This window comes from Brienomyrus brachyistius, chromosome 1 (genome assembly GCF_023856365.1).
Source record: "Brienomyrus brachyistius isolate T26 chromosome 1, BBRACH_0.4, whole genome shotgun sequence".
NCBI lineage: Eukaryota > Metazoa > Chordata > Actinopteri > Osteoglossiformes > Mormyridae > Brienomyrus > Brienomyrus brachyistius.
Genome location: NC_064533.1, coordinates 38,701,376 through 38,722,103, shown reverse-complemented (window position 1 = coordinate 38,722,103; position 20,728 = coordinate 38,701,376). Strand labels below are relative to the sequence as shown.

Here is a 20,728-nt window from a genome sequence, read left to right as displayed (position 1 = left end):
CTTCAAAGGAATCCGGCTCATCCCTGTATTAGGTTAGATAAATTTGTGGATTTTGGCTGTAGATAATAAATGATTGGTTGTGTGTATTGAGGGTGTTTTGAGTGACCAGGTTCTGGCCCATAGATATCAGCTCTGAAAAAAATCACTGCGGATCAGGAAAATGCACAGTTTACCTATAGATACACAGCAGATGCTCTTATCCAGAAAAAAGGAGTTATTATAACAATTTTACTCAAAAAATACTTTGAAGTGAGGGCTTCTGGTGTCAGCAGCTTTATATAAATATTAGCTAACATGGGAGTCTTCGAGTCGTCCACTGCCTTTCACATAAGGTCCACCTGTCCTCCTGCTGTGGCTGGGGGGTGGCATGGTGCGTGGCTGGGAGCACCTAAGAGTACAGCTCAGCTCTGGCCCTGGACACTCACGAAGGAGCTTGCTGAGATAGTTGTCCGTTGCTATGGTAACCAGAGCTGTTTCTCCATAACAACAACAATTCAAATGAGACTGATGCTTCTCTACAAGTGAAGTAAAATGGCACCGACTATGGAAAGAAACTAAATTTAAGAGAATAAACCCACACAACATGAGGAGAACATGCAGATTCCACACATACAGAGCAGAGATAAGGTTCAATCCATGAACGTTTCAAGTATACAGTATAGTAATTATATTAACCATTATATTGAATAATATAAAAAGTAATAAGGTAATCATCCTGCAGTTACATTATCACTGATATTGTTCCTTTTTTTGTCATTTAAGCAAAATTAGCCTCTATCTGAAGTTGAAGAGTGAATATTTCCATTAAGTTCTTATATTGATGTTATAATGATGAGACGGGGGATCAGTGAAGAAATGAATGAGAACTTTCTCTTTGACCCCTGGAGCCGAGTCGTCATTTACTGTGCCTTTCGGTAACGCTCATGCTAACTGCGGTTTCTCCATATCGGTGATGTGTGAGGAATGCGAGTCACGGGATGAGGTTTCGCTTTCGCGGAGCCACAATGGCGCCCTGGGCGGCGCAGTTTCATATGGAAGCGGTTTCATTGCGCTTCAGCCCATTTCGGCATGAACATGGCGGATGGCGGACTGCCGGACTCAGAGCAGGTAGCTAACCAGAACATTAACGGCGAATCCGTCAGCCACCATGGCCGCCTTTTTATTTTATACCCGTTTTACTTCTTCAGCAGGAAACTGAGAAGATAGAAGAGACAAGACAACGATTCAAGAACGAATATGTCGAAGGTACTGGATTAATACAGTGACTGGGTGACTTTTTAAAATGCTGTTGATATTGTTAACCGGGCAGAATTGATATAACATTAATTCAACAATACAGCTGTGGCACCGACACTACAGGTGCTTGCGACATAGGCATTAAAGAACAGTATCAAAATATAAACGGTTCGAACTTCATGGCTCACATATAATACATTTCCGTATCTTTTATCTGCAATTTTAAATATAGAAATAGAGGCCAGCAACGGGAAGTCTGCTTTAATTTTCTTTAAATGTCAGCCTAAATAAAATAGATTCTTACAGGATTGCTGTATTGTGAGAGAACTGCAGCTGTGCCGTGACAGATGCCTTGCGCATGATCCAGAGCTGCGATGGGGGCCCTTTCTTTTTTCCTGCTGTTTAAAATGTGTCCATTGTTTTAACAAAGGGCTACTGTATAATTCTCCCCGCTTTGTGTTAAGACGAACTGCTTTAGACCGCTGTCTCTGGGTATACGTGTGTACACATGATTGAAGTACATCTTACTGAAGATCTTGGGAAGACGTTTGTTCCAAAAAATGCGATGTTTATTTGATGTCGAAGCCTCTGGTTTCCTTCATGCGAAGTAAACAGTCAACAGCCTAAATTGCAAAACATGGGCAAGCTTTTGTTTGCTGTTTTAATTTATACAGAGTCCGCAGAAAAATATGACCCCAGGGACGTGGAAAGGCTGGAGAAGGATGATTCCTATGCCAAAAGCTTCCTCACCTGGCGACATTTTATCGTGGAAGACACCTTGAAAATGATTGATGAAAGTTTTCAATGGAGGAAAGAGCTTGGAGTGAATGGTAGGATGATGGTCTTCAGCCAGAAAGCTCTGCATATATATATATATCTTCTGAGGTCTAGGATTTTCCCCCTTAGAGTAATAAAATTAATCTTATCTGAAACATATCATTATAAAGTATTGTAATGCCTTTTTTAAAAAACACATTTTCATGAGCATATATTCCATTTGTGGGTAAGTTTTTAAAATAGCATGTTTTGATGCCATTTAAGGAACATACTGCACATTTGGCATGATGAAAGATCTGTTAGCATTCTACTCCAAAGTAGACTGTCCACCTAATCCTTGTCAGGAGGGATGCCATGAGCTAGAATAAGATTTGTAAACTACCATTTCAATTAAAAGGACGTAAATTTCACTTATTCACTAAGTTATTGTTGTGTGCTGATTGGGCAGTCTCCTATAATCATGCATGTGTCACTAATGCTAATTAATGTTAGACAGCAAGATAAGTCTTTCAATCAAGGAAACAAGCCAGTAAAAGCACAAGAAGAATTGAACTAATTAATCAAGCACAGAAGCCTTTCAGTTTTAAAGTAGTTTGTAAAACCTGAAGTTCATGTTGCTCCTGACGTGCATTAGGTGGTCACCCTACTTAACAACACAACACAAAGTCAGTTAGTAGCTCTTAGCTCTTTCTTGCTTTAAAATAAAGATGGATTGTGGGCAGTTTATTGAATTTCCTCTCTTGTTCCTATGCTGTACAAAACAAAAATGTATTTTTCTCTGTAAGATACTTTGAGATAAGCATACTATTTGGCATATTTTCTGCATAAATGGTGTATTTATTCTCAAGAAAAATACCTTTTTATCACCTAAATACTTCATTACAGCCTTTGTAAACTGCATAATTGATTTTATGTTGTCATTTTTGCTAAGACAACGTGTAACGGTCTCTTCAGCTATGAATCTAAACTACCCATACCGGGGCTTTTACAGATTTGAGTGTTTTCGGTTTTCCCTATTTAGGGGACGTTTCCCGAACAACGACGGAAGTCAGCGTTAATAATAACGCTGATAATAAATATTAAAAACTCAAATATCAATAGCACCATGATAATATGATACTTGTGTGATGCTTCTTGTAGAAGAAAAACAAATTACGAACTATTAGGTATTAGGTTACAATGCATTTACTGACATCGGCTGTATCTGTGATTATGTTTATTTTCATTTGTTTAATCACACAATAAACACGTATAAATCCTGATCCGGTACTGTTCATACAGCTAGTTAGTGGCTCAATGGGATGGGTACACATAACATCCTTCCTTGTTTGTATCCAAGCACCAGTTTGTGTGTGTGTGTGTGTGTGTGTGTGTGTGTGATATGGAATATGCTGTCAGTGCTGATTGTGTCTGTTGTCACAATTCGTAACATCACCAATTTATTAGGCACACTCTATTGTTAGATAAGTTTCATTTGGCAGTCGTTTATTTCAACTAATTTAGTCTCCTTTTTGGTTTGATTAATATTGCAATATTACTCGATGTGTCATAATCATGCAGCTCTAAATATACATTTATCTATGTAATTCATATAGCACTAACAAGTTGGATAAACATCCTCTCCAATCATGCCATACTCACGAACAGAGAAGTTTATAAAAAGTACTCTTAGGACTACATTTTCAAAGCACTGGACATTATAAATGTTTGTACAGCAAGATTATTTAATATTTTCACCTTACTTAGATGGTGTCTACTATCCTTTGACTGCATTTTCCAAGCTGTACAGCCCGAGAGCTGTAGTTCGAACTACACAGTCTTTCCGAACGTTCGTTCGAACTGTGGTTTGGGGAAACACCTGTGTAGTTTAACGATGCATCATAATATGTAAATTCACAGCGTCGTCACCTCAATAGTTCGAACTATGGTTTGGGGAAACACCTGTATCGTGCTTGCATAGTTTGAACTACGTAAGTTCAACGTAGTTTGCTATTACGCTTTTTGGAAAAGCACCACAGTGACTGAACACTGCAAGTGGGCAGTTCTGTTTTTGTGGTGTGGTTTGCAGTTCATATGACAGTCACTTCTCTGTTCTTCTTGACTTTTATGGTGGCTGGGGTTTTGCTTCTCTGTGCTCAAGCCTGAGCTCCTTTGATTTATTTTACAGACCTCGATGAGAGCTGTGTGCCAAAATGGACATTCGAGACTGGGGCAGTTTACCTACATGGCTACGATAAAGAAGAAAATAAGCTGTGTACGTTTGTCATGTGGCTGCAGTGAAGTAACATTTCTTTCTAGTAAATTAAAGAGGGGGGGGGGGGTTCTCCTGTTTTGTGCAACTTTTACATGGGTGTATTGCAGTATAAATTCATCACCAGTAATAATTTTCCCATATTAATCTTGTCCCTATCCATGTCCTGATTTCTGTAAATTCAGCTTTGCAGTATTTCTCTATGAGGTTGACATTTGCCTAGACATTAAGGGCCACTAAAGTGCAACCCATTTGAATCATTGTGGGTTGTTTTCAGTAGTACATAGCAATAATCGCTATGTGTTATTTATTGAACAGCAGATGCCAGCTTCTTTCAGTCTTTAGCTCCCATTTTTCACGCTCATTCTCGCCTTTTGCTCCAAGTTTGGTTCAAGGTAAAGCTTCATGTGAAAGATGCCAAGACCTTCCTGGACAAGAAGAAGTATGTGGCTTTCTGGCTGGAGCGCTACGCCAGGCGGGAACCCGGCAAGCTCTTGACAGTAGTCTTCGACATGTCTGACTCCGGGATCAGCAACATTGTAAGCACACTGCCTCCCCTCCATCTTGGGCTCAGCTGTGCTAGTTGGGTTCAAATGGAAGTTACAGTAAAATATTAAAATTTTCCCTTATTTTTGGGCCTGGCATAAAACAAGTTATTTGCATTCATTATACTCAGACTTATACAGGTCAACACCTTTGTTGCCTGTATTTTAGCTTTATAGAAGTCATAATTTTAAAGATGGTTTTTAAAAATACATATGATGCAGCCTGTCATTAATATGAACTTCTTAACCAAAGTTGAGTGGATGTTCAGATGCAAAGTATGGTTTGTGCGGCTAGCGTAGGGGATTGACCTTGGATTCTTGGGTTTGTATTTGAGGATTAGTAAGTCCTGTAAGTCTTCTCGGTCGGTCCCACTGCATTATCCTGTCCCTAACTTCTGTTGTGCCTCCCTACTGTAGGTCACCCATTTCTTTACTGTTTTCCCATAGAAGAAAGTGCTCTAGTTACACTGAAAGGCCATCGGCCATCTGAAGTGTGGTGAAAAGATGGCTGTATTTTTATTTAGAAAAGGGGGCTGTTTGAGAATATCAGAGTCTTTCATCGCATTGCACAACTTTCCAGAAAGGCCATTCACTCCAGCCAATGGTGTCCTAACCAAAGGTTCTTTTGCACCTACCATTCAGGATATTGTACTGGCTTTGCATGGTTTTGCAAGGCATTTTTTAGGTGCATGTTTTCGGTTTGGGGATCATATGCATGTTCCAAGCCTGTGTCAGTAATTATTAGATCGCCTTCTGTGCTTCCAGATGTGTGGATCTTTAATCAGAATTACCTGATGAAAGATGGCTGAGCTACTTAGCTCTCCAGGGTTATGCACGTGAACGCCTTCACTCATCCTAGACAAGAGTTTGCCAGCACAGTAAAAATCAGGCTTCATCACTTCTTGCAGGAGAGAAACACATGTGGTGATGGTTTGGTCAAAGACCAGCTTTTGGTTAGTCATGTGTTCTAGAAGCAAAGACTAAAGCATTAGTTTGAAGGGTTAGTAAAGCTTTTAAACTCGCAGTATGGTTTAGCAGCCGCTCAGAATGCTTTTGTAACGGTATCACTTTTTGAGAGTGGTCTTCGGATGGTGGCAAGTTTAATATTTGATTTATTGATTTTGTTTAAACTTGCATCAGTGGCACATGTGAAGGTAAATATTTCATAATTGTATGTTCTCTTCTGCGTGCAGCACATTCCACATCTCGTCTATGCTCATACTCTTGGAAGTATGGAAAAAATATCATGCTTGTTGCTGTGAACTGTGTGCAGTGTGTGGTGGTGGTGGGGGGGGGGGTTCTCTCATTTTACCCTATGCAGGTGGTTTCTTCCAGATCTGTTGATCACCAGTGCTGATAATGGCTCTTTTGATTTGACTTTCTCGTCATGATAGAGATCAAGGCTCTGTGATGAACGAGAATTTATTCCAGGAAACACAGACCCTGAGCCTGATTTTAGCTGATGGATGGTGTTTGCAGAAAAAAAGTCTTCTCCTCTGTTTGCCCTTAATGAAAATATGTGCACGTATCTTCTATTAAAAGGTTGCTAGAATTAGAAAATAATTAACTAAAGCGGCATGAGAACTGCGTGACTTTGACACTCCTTATTGGGGTCGCTTCAGTTGTTTACTCTTAAAGGGTCTATGTAATACTTTTAACCAGATCTGATATTTGTTTCTTTAAGGGTCTTTTCCTTTTGTTCTAAAATGACTTTTTTCATTTTTTTATTCAGGACATGGAGTTTGTGAAGTACATTATTAATTGCTTCAAAATATATTATCCAAAGTTTTTATGTAAGTATGTGAGTTATGTTTCCTTGTTATGCACTTATTTCCCTTACAATACTTTGTGTTTGCATTTGACACACTGAAATGTATATAGGGATTTCCATCTTGGCGACTTGATTCTGACTGTAAAAAAGTAGAGTTTGACTGAGTGCCCCGGAATGTAAATCTGGAGTGTGGTTCCTTGATAGGTGAAGGTTTATGATGGATGGAATTCTCTTTTTCTTTAGCTAAGATGATCATGTACGAGATGCCGTGGATCATGAATGGTGAGTAATTCTGTGAATTCTGTGGAGGTGGGGAGCGCGGGTTTCTTATCCGTCCTTATCTAGAGCATTATGGCCACTCACGGACACTATCCGGTTATAATAAAATCGAAAGCTTATTTTAAAACTGTGGAAGCTAAATTAGGAGTGAAGACCCCTCAAAAAAAATTTAAAATATAACACAGCCAGTATTTCCAGTAAACCCTAACCTAGTTTTAATTATGCCCTCTAGCTGGTCATAAGCCACAGCTTAAGGACATGAACAGTTTGACACATAAACACACCACTGTTATGATTGTAACTGTGTGTCTTTCGCCTATGGCAAGAAGTACAGGGTACAGAGGAGCGCACACAGGTCACTATTATGATCCTTATCTGCTGATGTGCATGTTGGGTAAAACTACACTAGAACTACTCAGCTAGGCTTCTAGAGGGCTGGCTGTAGGAGGCTTTTTTCTAGGTGGATTCTGTACTGATTTCTTCCAGTATTCCTTCATGAACATAAACAATCTCTGCTCTAGATGAAATCTTTCCATCTGCACGTTGGACACAAAACTCTGTTTACAACAGAATATTATTCCTCTCCACCCCCACTAGTGTCTGTCTACTTAACTGCTCAGCTGATTCATTTTATGCCTTAGATTCATTGATTGAGCCAATCAGTGCTAGACAACATTTTGACATGGGAAAATCTGCATTACTCTCTAGATTTAAATTCTTCCAGTACAGCCCAGCCTCTCACTGGCTTGCGGTATGAAGTTGTATCAGGGGTAAGTGGTGATAACGGTGCTGGGTTTATGGTTTGACCGCCCTTTCCCTTGAGTAACTGTACAATCTCTTTTGGTCTCAGCGGCATGGAAGATCGTGAAGACGTGGCTGGGTCCAGATGCCATCAACAAGCTAAAGTTTGTGACCAAGAATGATGTCCAGACTTACATCGATGCCGAATACCTTCCTCCACATATGGGAGGAACTGTACGTCATTATTTTTTTTGATTATTATCTTCCTGAATTGATATGCTGTGTCATGTTGTTTTGAAATCTCCCATATCAATGTGCTCACTCAGACCTCTTGTATAGCTGACCCATATACTGGTAACTGGCCTTCAAGTTAAAATAGGTCCCTTTGTAGGTAACTAATCAGGTGACTCCTTTTTCACAAGGTGTACCTCTCGGTACAGACAGTACTTGTATTAATGCATGTCAGTAAATTCTTTGATGGATTTAACTGTCATGTTTCATTATAGACTTAGTCTCCATCCTCAGGATGTTCTTGATGTTTTCCAGGACCCCTTCAAATACAGTTATCCACCACTCCCTGATGATGATTTCCAAAGCCCTCTCTGTGAGAATGGCGGACCGATCATTGGCGACGATGAAAAAGAAAGCAGGGATGGAGACGTGGACCAGCTGGAGCTGAGCTTCAGCTCTGATCAGTCACACAAGCCCAGGAAGGTACCAGGACCCATCCTGTGTTTTTGTGTGACCTCATACCATCATTCGCTTGCAGGTTGAGTTAGTAAGGATGATCTTAAATCTGAATTTCACGTGCCAAGAGTCCACACGATTCTTTCGTTTTGCAAAGTTTAGACCACAATTTGCAGTGTAAAACTTGATTCTTTAGGTGAATTACTGCCTGCATGTATGTGACTCTCAACGGTTCTTTTTTTTTCTCTAGACCAGTGAAAATGTAGCCTCTCATCGCCGTGTTACTGTATTGCCCTAACTTGTATGCAGCACAGTGAGAACTCATGGAGCTTGAGCAACTTTAACGATATCTTGCTTCGGTTATATTTTTCTTTCATTTCAAAGCCTTAAGGGCAGCTAAGAATATGCTTGAATTGGAATGAAAGCTGTTAGCCCTCATTGGGTAGCATGTGTTTTGATAATGCTTTAAACTGTCCATGACATCCGTCTGCTGTTCACCATGTTGCAAATAGGTCTGTCTACTTCACCGAATCCTGGCTGAATTACTACAGCTAAGAATATCTGCTTTTGGGCTGGTCATTGGCCCCTTGACCTCCAGACATGGACCCTGAGATTATTTATATCTAATGAGATGTTCTACTGCATTTATGGAGCAGCTTTGTTATGCCTGGGAGCTTTCTGGAAGGATCGGTTCGTGTTTGCTGGGAGAAAGTGTTTTTAGGAGCTGGGAGGAGAGGTTAGGCTTCTGTAACGAAGGCATCAGAACTTACCTAGGGGTGCTGGTGCTGGTGCTGTCAGCATTGTAACCCTTCATTACATCATCTTTCTGAACTGACTTCACGTTTGATCCGGCTTGAATAAACTCATTGGTAGTTTCATCTTGGATTCTTAGTGCATGATTGCTGTCTGCTTCCCCCCCTGTGGAGATTGCCGGTCCTCCCATGGTGCCTGAGCATGTTGGATGCCAACCAACAGGGAATTTAATCAGTGCGTGTGTCCCAGCTTTGCCTGATGCTGTTTATCGTGGGTATTTTTATCCACTGGTGGATAATTCGCTCATCTTTAAATGGGGGGCAGAAGAGATTACAACAGAAGAATGTGTAGGATGGAAATATTTGTTATTTAATCTCAAACAACAAGAGATGGATTTTAGCCAGTGCTGAAGCACAGTGATTAGTGGTTAAATCTGGACAGCTGCCGTTTCCATGCAGGTTATATAAGCTGATTGTAATTGACGAATTCACATGTGTCCTGTGCTAAAAGACTTAATGTTCCTAGTCCTTGAGATAATGAGACCCAATTAATAAGGAGATGAGGAGGATGAAATTCGCAGTGTGATCTGTCACGTCTCCCCGGGATCCCACTGTCCGTAACCATTCTGTTTTCTGTTGCATATCCCACACGTTATCCTGTGTGCGCTGTACTTAAAAAAAAAAATTTGTTATGCTTGTAAACAATAGAGTTCATGTTTAATACAAAGTGCTCATTTTAAGTTCTAAAGTATGTTCAAGTGCTTGTCTTGGCTCTGCCTTTTTCTGGGAATAAATCACGTGCCATTTAGACTTCCCTTTGTGCTTTTGTATTAAGAGTTCAGTTGATATATTTTTACAGTAAATTAGTATCTGAAGCTGCTGATTTTAAGGGCAGTTGCTCTCAGTAACTGAGACTGTTACTCGTCGACCATTCTGTAGTATTCCGTGGATTAAGAGCCCTGGGTTTCCTAATTACTTCCTCACTGTATGGCAGGAGACGCTGTAGAGTACATTCTCTGTGCAGTGATACCAGTCTGACAGCAGTCACTGGGCTCACTGATTTGTCAGCTGCGTATGCCTAAGCTGGGACCTTCTTCAGCCATGTGCTCCTGATACAAGCTCCAAGTTCCTGTTTTATAGCAGTATGGCCTACAGGAGGTGTCGGCTACTTGCTGAGCCTGTTAACCTGGCAGTTTAGGTTTGTGAGCTGAGGGCTGACTCGCCCTGTGACACGCCCCTTAATATGCTTGGTAAAAGGTGGGAGATGGGAGATGACGCCTTGTCCCGGCCTATCACATGACATTGCTGGGTATTGAGGTCTGACCCCGGGTCAGTTTGGTCTTGTGGTGCAGGACAGCCGAGATGGGCCGTATGTCAGCAATTCTCAAAGTTTGCTTATGCTGATTTCTGCCTGTTTTTGGAACAAGTTCATTCCTCCTGTCTGTGCTGAGTAGGCTTTTCTGGTTAATCCAATTCCCTTCTCTTCAGTTACAAGGCAGTATTCCTGGCATCCGGCACAGTCACATGACACGTATGGAGATATTGCACATGGCCGCCCAGTGAGTAGTGTTGTGTCGTCACACACCATTTCATGTTTCCAGGTGAATTTTGCGGAAGATGGTCTCAAAGTGGAGGAGGCCGAAAGAGCGGACACGCCAGGTCGGACTAAGGGGCCTCGGAGGCCATCGACTACTTTCAAAGGACAGTTGCTTCACATCAGGTATTCAGGGTGATTATGTTTGTGTTTATATGGTATGAAAATGGTGTTTAATATGATGTGAATATGACCTATCATGCAAGAACTTCTTTGAATGTTTTATATGGCACCAACAGGTTGGTTTGGTGTAATTCCGTCTATGTGAAAACGGCACACGCTTTTTGGGAAATGAATCATCTCTTGCTTTATTTAGTGACCTTCAAGCAAACGCGTGTGATCTATTTGCTACCGAACACCAGGAACTGTAAAGCTATCTAAGGATGATCAGATATGAGGCGTGTGAGGAAACGCAAGGCACAGCGTGTACCTTTACATGACAGCATGGCTGGGGAATGAATGCTGTAGGCCGGGGGGGGGGGGGGGACAAACTCAGCCACAGAGGGTGTCAAAATTAACGACTGGGTTGAATTCAAGGGCCAAATCAGGTCAGTATCTTTTGGAAAATATTGACCAAGTTTAGTATGATGCACTATGACAAATTATTTAAACAGGAATTATTTACAGGGGGAGATATTGTGGATGAAGAAGATAAAAAATATATGCCGGTGATGTGGCAATACTTTTTGTAATTTAAATTGCCACACTTTTATTAAACATAAGGATATGCAGAATTTATATAAATTACTAATATTTTAGTACTGAAAACCCAGCATCCAGACAAATGTTTCACCCATCAATGATTATTTTGCATGTGCCATATAATTGCGGGTACATCGCGATATGATATCATGCAGCCCTACCTTGATTGATGTGCCTGTGCTCCAGCTATCGCTGTGCAGTCTGGGATTTGTAGTGCCAGTGATGTGCATGCTATATACCAAAGGAAGCCAGTTCTGGTAGACATAAGATGTTATCGCACGGACTGGATACAATTGTACTCTGGGTCATATGTGACCCATGAACCTTGAGTTTCACAACCCGGGTCTAGGTTGTCTACATACTGAATGTGATAATAAGCACATATCCGAGTGTGTTTTAGGACTGGCGGCAAAATGCGTATCATCCCATCCACTACACTATCTGTGGGTCGTATTATTTTCAAGAATAAATGGAAGTACTATATGTGTGTTTGTTTTAATGTATAATTAAGGAAGTACAGCTATGTTCTGCCCCGCCTTGTCTAATTTGAGCCTTTCCAGAAGATATGTGATTATAAGGCCTTGGTTTTATTTTCACTTTGAACTGATTTTGCTTTGAACTGAGCTGGTTGACTGAGCGTCAAACACATATGTTTTTTTTTTCTGATGCTTGAAAAATCAACAATAAATGGGCTCAGTGAGGTTTAGGAGTCTTGTTTCAGTACAGATCAGTGCTCCTCAACCAAGGCCTTGAGTTCCCATTTTTGCTTTTTGCCGGTTCCCAGCACCCATCTACCAGGTATTCAGTGTTCTTGATTGCTTGATTGTTTGGGTCATGTTGGTAGGGAGCAAAAATGCAGACTGTCTGGGGCATCCAGAGGGCTGGGTTGAGAACCACTGTTATAGATGAATGTGGGTGAAAGGTTTTCTTGAGGGGAATCTCTTAACAGCTTCTTTCTGAAGCCACTGCCCCTTGGTTATAAAGCCTATTGTGCTCTGGAAGGAATGAAAATCTTAATTTATCCTTCCTGGGCTGTTACAATAGTTGACTAATTTTTTAGCCATGTTTGTAACTACTGGTTGGCTAATCAAAGATGTTTATGACGAATGACCTCTGAAAGGAATAATGTGTTACTATTTTTAGGGACATTTTCATAGTTATTAAAGCATTCTGGAAGTTTAATTAATCATCCAGATCAAGGTTGTGTAATACTCTGATTTTTGAATCCTCAGTCCAGCAGAAGAGCTCTGCTTTGGATCGAAGGACAGTGAGAAGAAATGTCTGATCATCCTCAACAATGTGACCAGAAATCCAGTGGCTTTCAAGGTGTCTGTCTGTCTGTCCGCCTGTGTTCTGCCTGCAGAGTTCCATGTGTTTTTCTGTCATGTATACCAATGACAACTAGCTAAGCAAGTCATACCAATATCAAAATGTGAGGTATTGAATTATACTGTACTGCAAATATGCATCTGTGGTCTGTGTCTCACATACACACACACACACACACACACACACACACACACACACACACACACCCCGTGAAGAGCTCTATCAGTTAGAAACATTAGAGTGACCAATGAGACGCACCATTTGCACATGTATCTCACACCAGTGGTTTCAATACATATCGTCCATTTTGGCTGAAAGCTGGTTATTGACCCTCCTACCAAATATATTAGGCTTGCAGATATTCATGTACCTGTCAAGTTGCTTTTTGGAGCTAGAGTCCAAGCTGCTAACTCCTGATCCGAAAATATTATCCGTGTTTATTCTGAGAAATCTGCCCCCGAGTGTGACTCCTGTCATGTTTTCCAAAACAATTTCACAGACTCGTAAATTCTTATTTCCATTCCTGAAGGTGCGGACAACGGCGCCAGAAAAATACCGAGTGAAGCCCAGTAACTCCTCCTGTGAGCCAGGAGCCTCTGTGGACATCATAGTATCTCTACATGGAGGTAGGAGGCAGCAGTGAGCCTTGTGCTCTCATCTGTGAGCTATGCTGTTTCACAACAGAATTTACCGGCAGAAAGAGGAACCTTTGTGGAAAGTCCCACTTCCTCTTTTCTGACATGCATATTTTAAGGGTGACAATATAATCGTCCCTCATCCGCCACAGAGTTGTCTTTTGAAACATTAATAAATGGCCTAACCACAGTAAAGTTTTTTTCTGAAGGTTGAAGCTGCTTTTGACCATTTGAGATCAGCATCGTTTAGATGAGCATCAGCAGATGATCGTTTAGCATGTGGTTTTGAACATCATTTCACTTGTATCGCAGGTCCGTTTCCCTCCTTTCATTAGTTGTTTTATTGCGCCCTGATGTTTTCTGTGGGCCATTCCTCGCCGTGACGTCTGCTGGCTCTGTGAGTCTGCCACACTGTGATTGGCCTCACTGTCACCCTGCAGGCTACCAGGCATCTCCCCAGGACCGCTTCTTGGTCATGGCTGCAGAGATGGAGCTCAGCTCCGGAGTTACTTCTCCAGAACTTTCTCAGTTCTGGAAAGAAGTTCCAAGAAGCAAGATAATGGAACATAGGTAAACTAGGGATCTTACAGTCAACTTTATCTGTCTATCCTCTTATCTTGGTTGGGGTGTTGGGGCAGGGTTGCTTAGAGCTACTCCATGCAGGATATGTCACACATGCAGAACACACACTCACACACTACAGGTCATTTAGAGACATCAGTTAGCAGGACTGCATATCTTTGGCCAGTGGTGTTCCCACCTGCATGACCTGGGGAGGACATTCAAACACCACACACACAGCAGAAGTGGGATTCAAACCCCAGCCCCAGATGAGTGAGGCTGCAGTGCTACCAACTGATTGACCATCCCACCCCATATTAAAAACAGACTTTACTGAAGAACCTTTTCAGTATTTTTTTCAATTTTCATTAGGGCTCTACAATGAGTAACATTGTGAATATTTCTCAAACGAAAAAGGAGATGAAATTGCCTAAATTAAACTATATATAAATAGAACTTATCTACCAATAGTGTGTGAAGTTGGTGGCGTTGCTGCGCGTTGTCCACAGACACAAATGCAATGTGATTGTTGTGCATGCACACGATATATCGTGCAGCCACCATTTTCATAAATAATCTATCACGAGGTATCCCCTGCCTCATGCTTCTGGGCTAGACTGCAGGCTGACTGTGACTTTGTGCTGGATAAGGGAGAGATGGATGGATGAAGAGTTGGATGAATATAGCCTGTTTCCCAGTTATAGCGCCATTAAAGACTCTTGACGTTGAAACACTTGGGAAAGCTTTTTGGAGGGTTTCCCTTTAGAATGACCTCCTGACGATGGTCTGAAATCTGGAGTCACAGACTCAAAAGGTGCTGGTACTCCCTGGAGACGCCCAGAGTCTGCTGCAGGCAGCTTGCCTGGGGCGGACCTTAGACGTCAGTCATTCGTTGACGTTTGAGCGTGTCGTCCTTTGTCAGCGTGACGGCTCACACCGCAGCCTTGGTGACAATCCCATGTCCGGCTGTCATTTCTCAGGTCTCCATCGGTTCCAAGTGCTTTCCTCTAACGTCCTGCCTCCTTCCCCATTGGTGGTTTCTGTGTAGGGGCTTGATCAGAAACGCACTGCACTGTTTGTGAAACGCTTGTTCCACTGACAGCGAGGGCCTTTGCTTTCACTATAAATAGGCCTACTTCGCTTTTCAGGTTTCCCCCCTCTAATGAAAATACTATTTTGTCTTAGGTTACGATGCCACACTTTTGAGAAAAACAATCCTGTTCTGGGCATTTTAAGCGACAGCACTCCCCTTGGTTCTGGGACTAATGGGCAGCCGGACCTGCACAGCACGGTGAGTTATCGATTAAATCTGCTTTTGTTTCTGCATCAACCCAACGTTAAAGAAGAGTACTGACAGTGTGGCGAATTGACCTCAATGACTGAAGTGATTTAACTGTGATTTCTACCCAGCTCATGCGGGCCATTGCCAGTAATTCCAGGCTGGAGCAGAAGCTTGACCAGTGCCTGTGGCTCCAGAAGGTTCTGATGATTCTGGTGTCCTTCTTGACGGCCGTCTGCTTCTCTACCTTTTACATGTTGTACACTGGAGAAAGGACACCTTGACCAGCATCCCCTTCTAGAATTCTCTCCTCCAGGCTTTCTCCTAGCCAGAAAAGATCCTCTCGTGAGACATAGAGAGTAACTTGTAGCAGCCAACTGCTGTTTCCTGCGGTGAAGGCAAAGAAAAGACGTACGTTCATGTGGAGCCCCATCTCGGTCTCAGAGTCTGACACTCAGGACTTAAAAGAGAACAATGTATTTTTATTAATCACCATAAAATCATGCCATTATTTATTGCCATAAAACGTAATCATTTAGCCTGTCATTTACTCTGAAATGATGTACAGTATTTCCTCCAAATTCGAGAAATAAATACATTTTTATTTACGTGTGGCTTAGATGAAAAAGGGTTTGATTTTACATATGATTATTTTGCACTTAATTATGCCCATATGTTATCTAGTCAAAATCATACTAATGTGACTGGGGATTTTCAGCCATATGGGGCTTTAGATTCAGTGTTGGGAATGAAAAATGTTTCACAGGTTATTTTGAATTTGACTGCTGAACAAGGCCGGAAGAAATCGCAGGAGTGCGAATTCCTATTCTCCTATTCCTATTCTCCGTAAGCCGAGGGAACTTTTAAGGGTTGACTTTCTAGGTAGTGATGTGCATTTGTGGCAATTATCTTATGCACGTATCTAAAATTACCAAAGCAATTACCTATGCTGCTTTCTAGGGTAAAAGGGCCATTTTCCCATTCTGGGACCTTGAAGGTGCATGTCAGGATGGCCAGTATCTGACACATGCAGACCCTGCCGTGGTCACTCTGCTGCACTTAGGATTATGCTACACTATTTATTTGCTTGCCAACGCTTTCATCCAAAGCAGCTTACATGGTTTAGGGGTCTATGCAGTTCTATGGCTGTCAGAGGAAGTCAGGCTTCTAGCTATTGGGTTGGGCTTTTAAGGTAAGAATGACGTTGCACTTGCAGCCCTGAAATGGCGGAGTGTTCCGTCATGTCAAGCTGCTAGTTTTCATCTTATCTTAGATAGTCAAACTGAGACTGCGGATGCTTTTTATTTGTTTGTTGGGTTTCTGTTGGATCTTCCTCAGAGTTCTGTAGTGCTTAACTGACCCCTGCTTTTCAGAGAAAATATGTGATCTGTGCTTGACATTTGTTTAATGTCATTTTTTAATGCCTGACTTCTGCACAGGGTGCCATAGTCAGGTGCCTTAGGAGAGCTGCTTAGGAGAGCTGCTTTCCAGTAGCTTGTCCTGAGTGCACGTTGGAGGTGGGCTGAGTAAGATAAGAGGCTTCTTGACTTAAGAGATTAAATTCCTGACAACTCCCTGGACTAAGGTAACATTTTGGGATGGTGTGTCACTGATTTGCCTCTCGCTTGCTGGGACAACTTGCATAAGTCTTACTTAGAGCTTGTCTTCTCTGGCCACCTTCTCCCAACATCCAGCATGGAACCTTCAGAATCAGATGTATTGGCCAAATATGTTAAGTCACACAAGGAATTTGGTTCCAGTCGATGTCCTCTCTCAAGTTTGACAGACAATATGCAGAGAGTACACAAAATACAAGCCATAAACAGATTAAATACAAGACAAGTTTTATACATAAAGTGCCAACTGCAAAATGATCATTACATATGGGAGTTTGATTGTATAATACAGTATATGTAGATGTGAAACTGTAAAGAGCATGTCAATCTAGCACTAATATGTACCAGCAAACCGCAGAAGAGATAATATTAGCACTCTGATAATACTAGCACTCAACTGGAAACTCTTGGTTTTTATATCATGCACTTGAATTATGCCTTGTGAAGGACTGGGATTGGAGTGGTAATTTAAGGAAAGGTTTAGTGTTGGGTGTCACAAGGACTTCCGTACCTTCAAGATTGCTCATGAATGTCATAGTTTAATATTAAACTACATTCTTAAAACCTCCTCAGTTTCAATATGTTACGTTACTGGAGTCTCACTCTGCCTTGCGGCGATCAGAACCCGACGGCATCATGGCCAGGCAAACTACACGGCTGGTTGCCAAGGTGATGTTCCTGAGCACAGCAGCCTTTGTGATGGAGGTCTCTGCCCATCTTAATCCACCTTTTTCCATGTAACTTTATCACTCAGAGGGCTCAGTCCAAACCCACCCTATAGCACAGCCTACATTCTGATTTCCCTTGGCGTAGCATAAGTGGGAGTAATTGCAGGATTACCAGCTGTTCTGTATGCAAAAAGCCCAATGAAATTACAGGACTGCTATAGTCTTGCAAATGAGAAATTTTAATTGCTGTTTTTGAAGATATTTAGCATCTTCTCATCACATTGATTGGTTTTTACTTGCCTAAGCCAAAAATGCAAGCTTTACTACACTAATATCTCTGCTGTGAACACTTACTGAACATTCTGTGGCTTCAATACCTCTTTCACATTCGATCATGTTTAAATAAACATTTATAACATATTCATCTTCTAAAAATGAGCCCATTAGTAGTTTTCAAATTGATACAGAAGTGCCATTGTATTAGGCATATGTATCTGATTATTAAAATGGTGTGGTGTTTTGCAGTGTTGTTTTTATGCCCCCTTGTGGCTCCCAGATGAAATGCCACTCAGAATTAGTGGAATTCCTGAGGGAACCCATGCTTTGTAAACACTGCCTGGCTTATGATACATCTGAGCTGTAGCATAAGCTGGAAAATGAGCCCCAGCCAGCTCTTCCTTGCAGGTTTGTGTGCCATTTAGATTTGAATAGAGAATGGCCCTGAAATTCCAATTCAAATTGTGAAATTGAACTGAATTTGAATTACGGCTGAAAACAGGATGTAGAATTACTATTCCAATTTGAATGTAAGGAAGTAGAATTAAAATGGAATTAAATTCAAACAAATTGATGCACATAATATAGATGCAGTGTTCAACAATACAGCTGAATATTCCCATGTGAATTATGTGTTATTTTTTCTGATTGCTTAGAAACACCAAACTAGCTAAATGTTACGCATCTCTTGAAAAAAGCAATCGGTTCTTGCAAAACTCTTCAAACTCTTTTTAAAAACTGTGTTTTTGGGTCAAACCGTCACAAAAACCATCATTTAAATTTGTACACGAAACAGCATAAATGAAAAACACTTGTGGCTTCAGCTTTTGCGATGCACGAGGCATAGCGGTTAGCAGAAAGTGCTGTCATCCACGTAGGAAACATACAGTACATCATATATCATCGTGTGAAGTATAGATGCGTATTTTAAACGTCACATACTATCAATACAAGTAAGGGGATAAAGGTACTTATTTTTTTCAAAATGTTCCAATGCCAAAGAACAATAATTACAGTAGATGAAAACAAAAACATTTGTGTTATGGAAAAAAACAGAAATAAACTAGGGTAAGTCTTGCTTTCTTTTTGGGTCTGACCATAAGACTCCATCCACATCACATGCGATGTTGTCTTCAGCTAAGCAGTGAGGAGAGTATCGCCTGGAGTGCTGTAACCAGGTCTGGTGTGACCACGGCTGCCCCTGGCCAAATTGGGGCCCTAAGCAGAATTTTATTTTGAGCCCCCCCATTACAAAATGACAGTATCACTAAATGCCATTTAGGTTTACAACCTTCATTAGTAGAAACAAATCAAATGAACAGCCTCTTTCAACAATGGAACAAGCCTTTTACAGATGCACACGTCTGCCAGAGATGGCGACATCTTACCTCCATTAAAATAACCCGAAACTTCTATTGATAGCATAGATTGATAGGCTATAAACCTGAGACAACATACGACCACCAACTGGTCAATTAACCACTCCTTTTTCAACAGAGGTGAATGTATATGCAGTTAACAAGACATTCAATAAATGATAATCAGGGTCCCTGGAAAATTTAATCTCTAGTCCACATCTGGACAGAATTATCCTCTCTTCTGTCTCAAGATTAGCAGGGTAGCAGCTGGGGTGTTTACGCCAGAAAGTTTATCTTTTTTATTTCAACGACATACCCACCTTCAAGTGAAGCACGAACCTCCTCTTGCTTTGACTTTTTCTTTCTTTTGCTTGCTCCCGATTCATATTGCCGTTTGGAGGCCATCTCTCCACCTGCATGGATCCAACTGCCTGTCGACGCATTTGACCGCTGATTGGTCAGATGCTGCCTGCTATCAATCACTACGGCAACGCGTGTCGTGTTAGATTTCTCCTGTCTTTTTTTCCTCTGCTGCCTTGGGCTGACTTGGTGCTCTACGCGCGCCTCACAGCAGCGATGTACATCCTTTGCGCATTTGCAGAGAATGCGTCCCCTTGCGGAAAATGGCCCCCCCCCATGAATTGTGGGGCCCTATGCACAGCGCGTGTTCTGCGTGTAGGGAGGGGCGGCGCTGGGTGTGACCCTTGATCGATGCCTCCACAAGTCTCCTCTATTGCCTGTAGAAGGGATATGCATTGATGGGGCTGGTGATCATACACCCTCCTCAATGGGATTCAGGAACGGAGAATATGGGGGAGACTGAAAAGTAGGTGACCTGTGAACCAACTGTTGACCACAGCAGTCTAGTGGAAACTAGCATTGCCCCAGATTATAATGCATTATTTGGTCCTGCAGTTCTCTGAGTCTGCTGCAGGTATTTGCGATGACCACATTTATAATGTGGGTCTCCTGCTGTGGGGTAAACAGTGGACCTCTTCCACCAGATGCTGATTTTCTTCATTTCAACCACCACCACTGTGTAACACCTACCTAGGTGAGCCATTCTGTGCCAGCATGCTCACCACATAGTAGGTAAAGTGGTGAAGGGGCAAGAGAGAATTTGCCAATTACATATAGGGAATGATTAGGATGCCTGATTTGAAAGCATTACAATTAGCAATTTTAGCCAGGAGATCAGGGTATTACTCTTAATCTGTGAAAAGATGCTCAGGGATCCTGATTATGGCCTTGAAGAGTCAGGACACTCGGTTTTACATCTCAGCCAAATGATGGCACCCTTTTTTACAGTGCAGTGTCCCGTCACTGCGCTGGGGCATTAGCATCCACACAGGCCACAGGATGGGCTCCCCCGTTGGCCATAGTGCCCCCATCACAGCACTGGGGCATCGCGATGCACATCTCCCTGTTGATCCAATTCAAATTACTTGCCAATATAAAAGTGACTGCAGGCCAATGAGTGCATTATGCTTAAGAGAACTTCCTGACAGTGATAAGGTCCGGACATCGGCATGTTTTACTGACTGCATGCTGTGCACGTATGTGACTGATCGCATAAATCACATTTCTACACGTGCACATTTATCAGTAAAAAGGAATGACATTGTCTCCACTAAACTGAATGACTGCTTGTCAAAAGCAACACGATCAAGC

At 41.8% G+C, this 20,728-nt stretch overlaps 1 protein-coding gene across 1 annotated transcript; it reads left to right on the top strand.

The window, feature by feature from the left end:
• The first annotated feature begins 974 nt into the window (after positions 1–974).
• On the top strand, positions 975–15,747 carry mospd2 (motile sperm domain containing 2). The gene is made up of 15 exons (XM_049026457.1): positions 975–1,107; positions 1,188–1,245; positions 1,911–2,066; positions 4,181–4,267; positions 4,649–4,803; positions 6,542–6,602; positions 6,824–6,862; positions 7,710–7,834; positions 8,147–8,314; positions 10,641–10,759; positions 12,568–12,661; positions 13,194–13,290; positions 13,740–13,869; positions 15,046–15,151; positions 15,271–15,747. The coding sequence occupies exons 1-15, from the start codon at positions 1,069–1,071 to the stop codon at positions 15,421–15,423; spliced, it is 1,587 nt and encodes a 528-aa protein (XP_048882414.1). The 5' UTR covers positions 975–1,068; the 3' UTR covers positions 15,424–15,747.
• The last annotated feature ends 4,981 nt before the right edge of the window (positions 15,748–20,728 follow it).

Excerpts from the sequence above, each read along its gene's own strand:
- mospd2 (XM_049026457.1), top strand. The coding sequence starts at position 1,069 with ATGAACATGGCGGATGGCGGACTGCCGGACTCAGAGCAG. Across the intron at positions 4,268-4,648 it reads TAAAGAAGAAAATAAGCTGT|TTTGGTTCAAGGTAAAGCTT; the intron begins GTACGTTTGTCA and ends TTTTGCTCCAAG. Across the intron at positions 13,870-15,045 it reads AGCAAGATAATGGAACATAG|GTTACGATGCCACACTTTTG; the intron begins GTAAACTAGGGA and ends ATTTTGTCTTAG.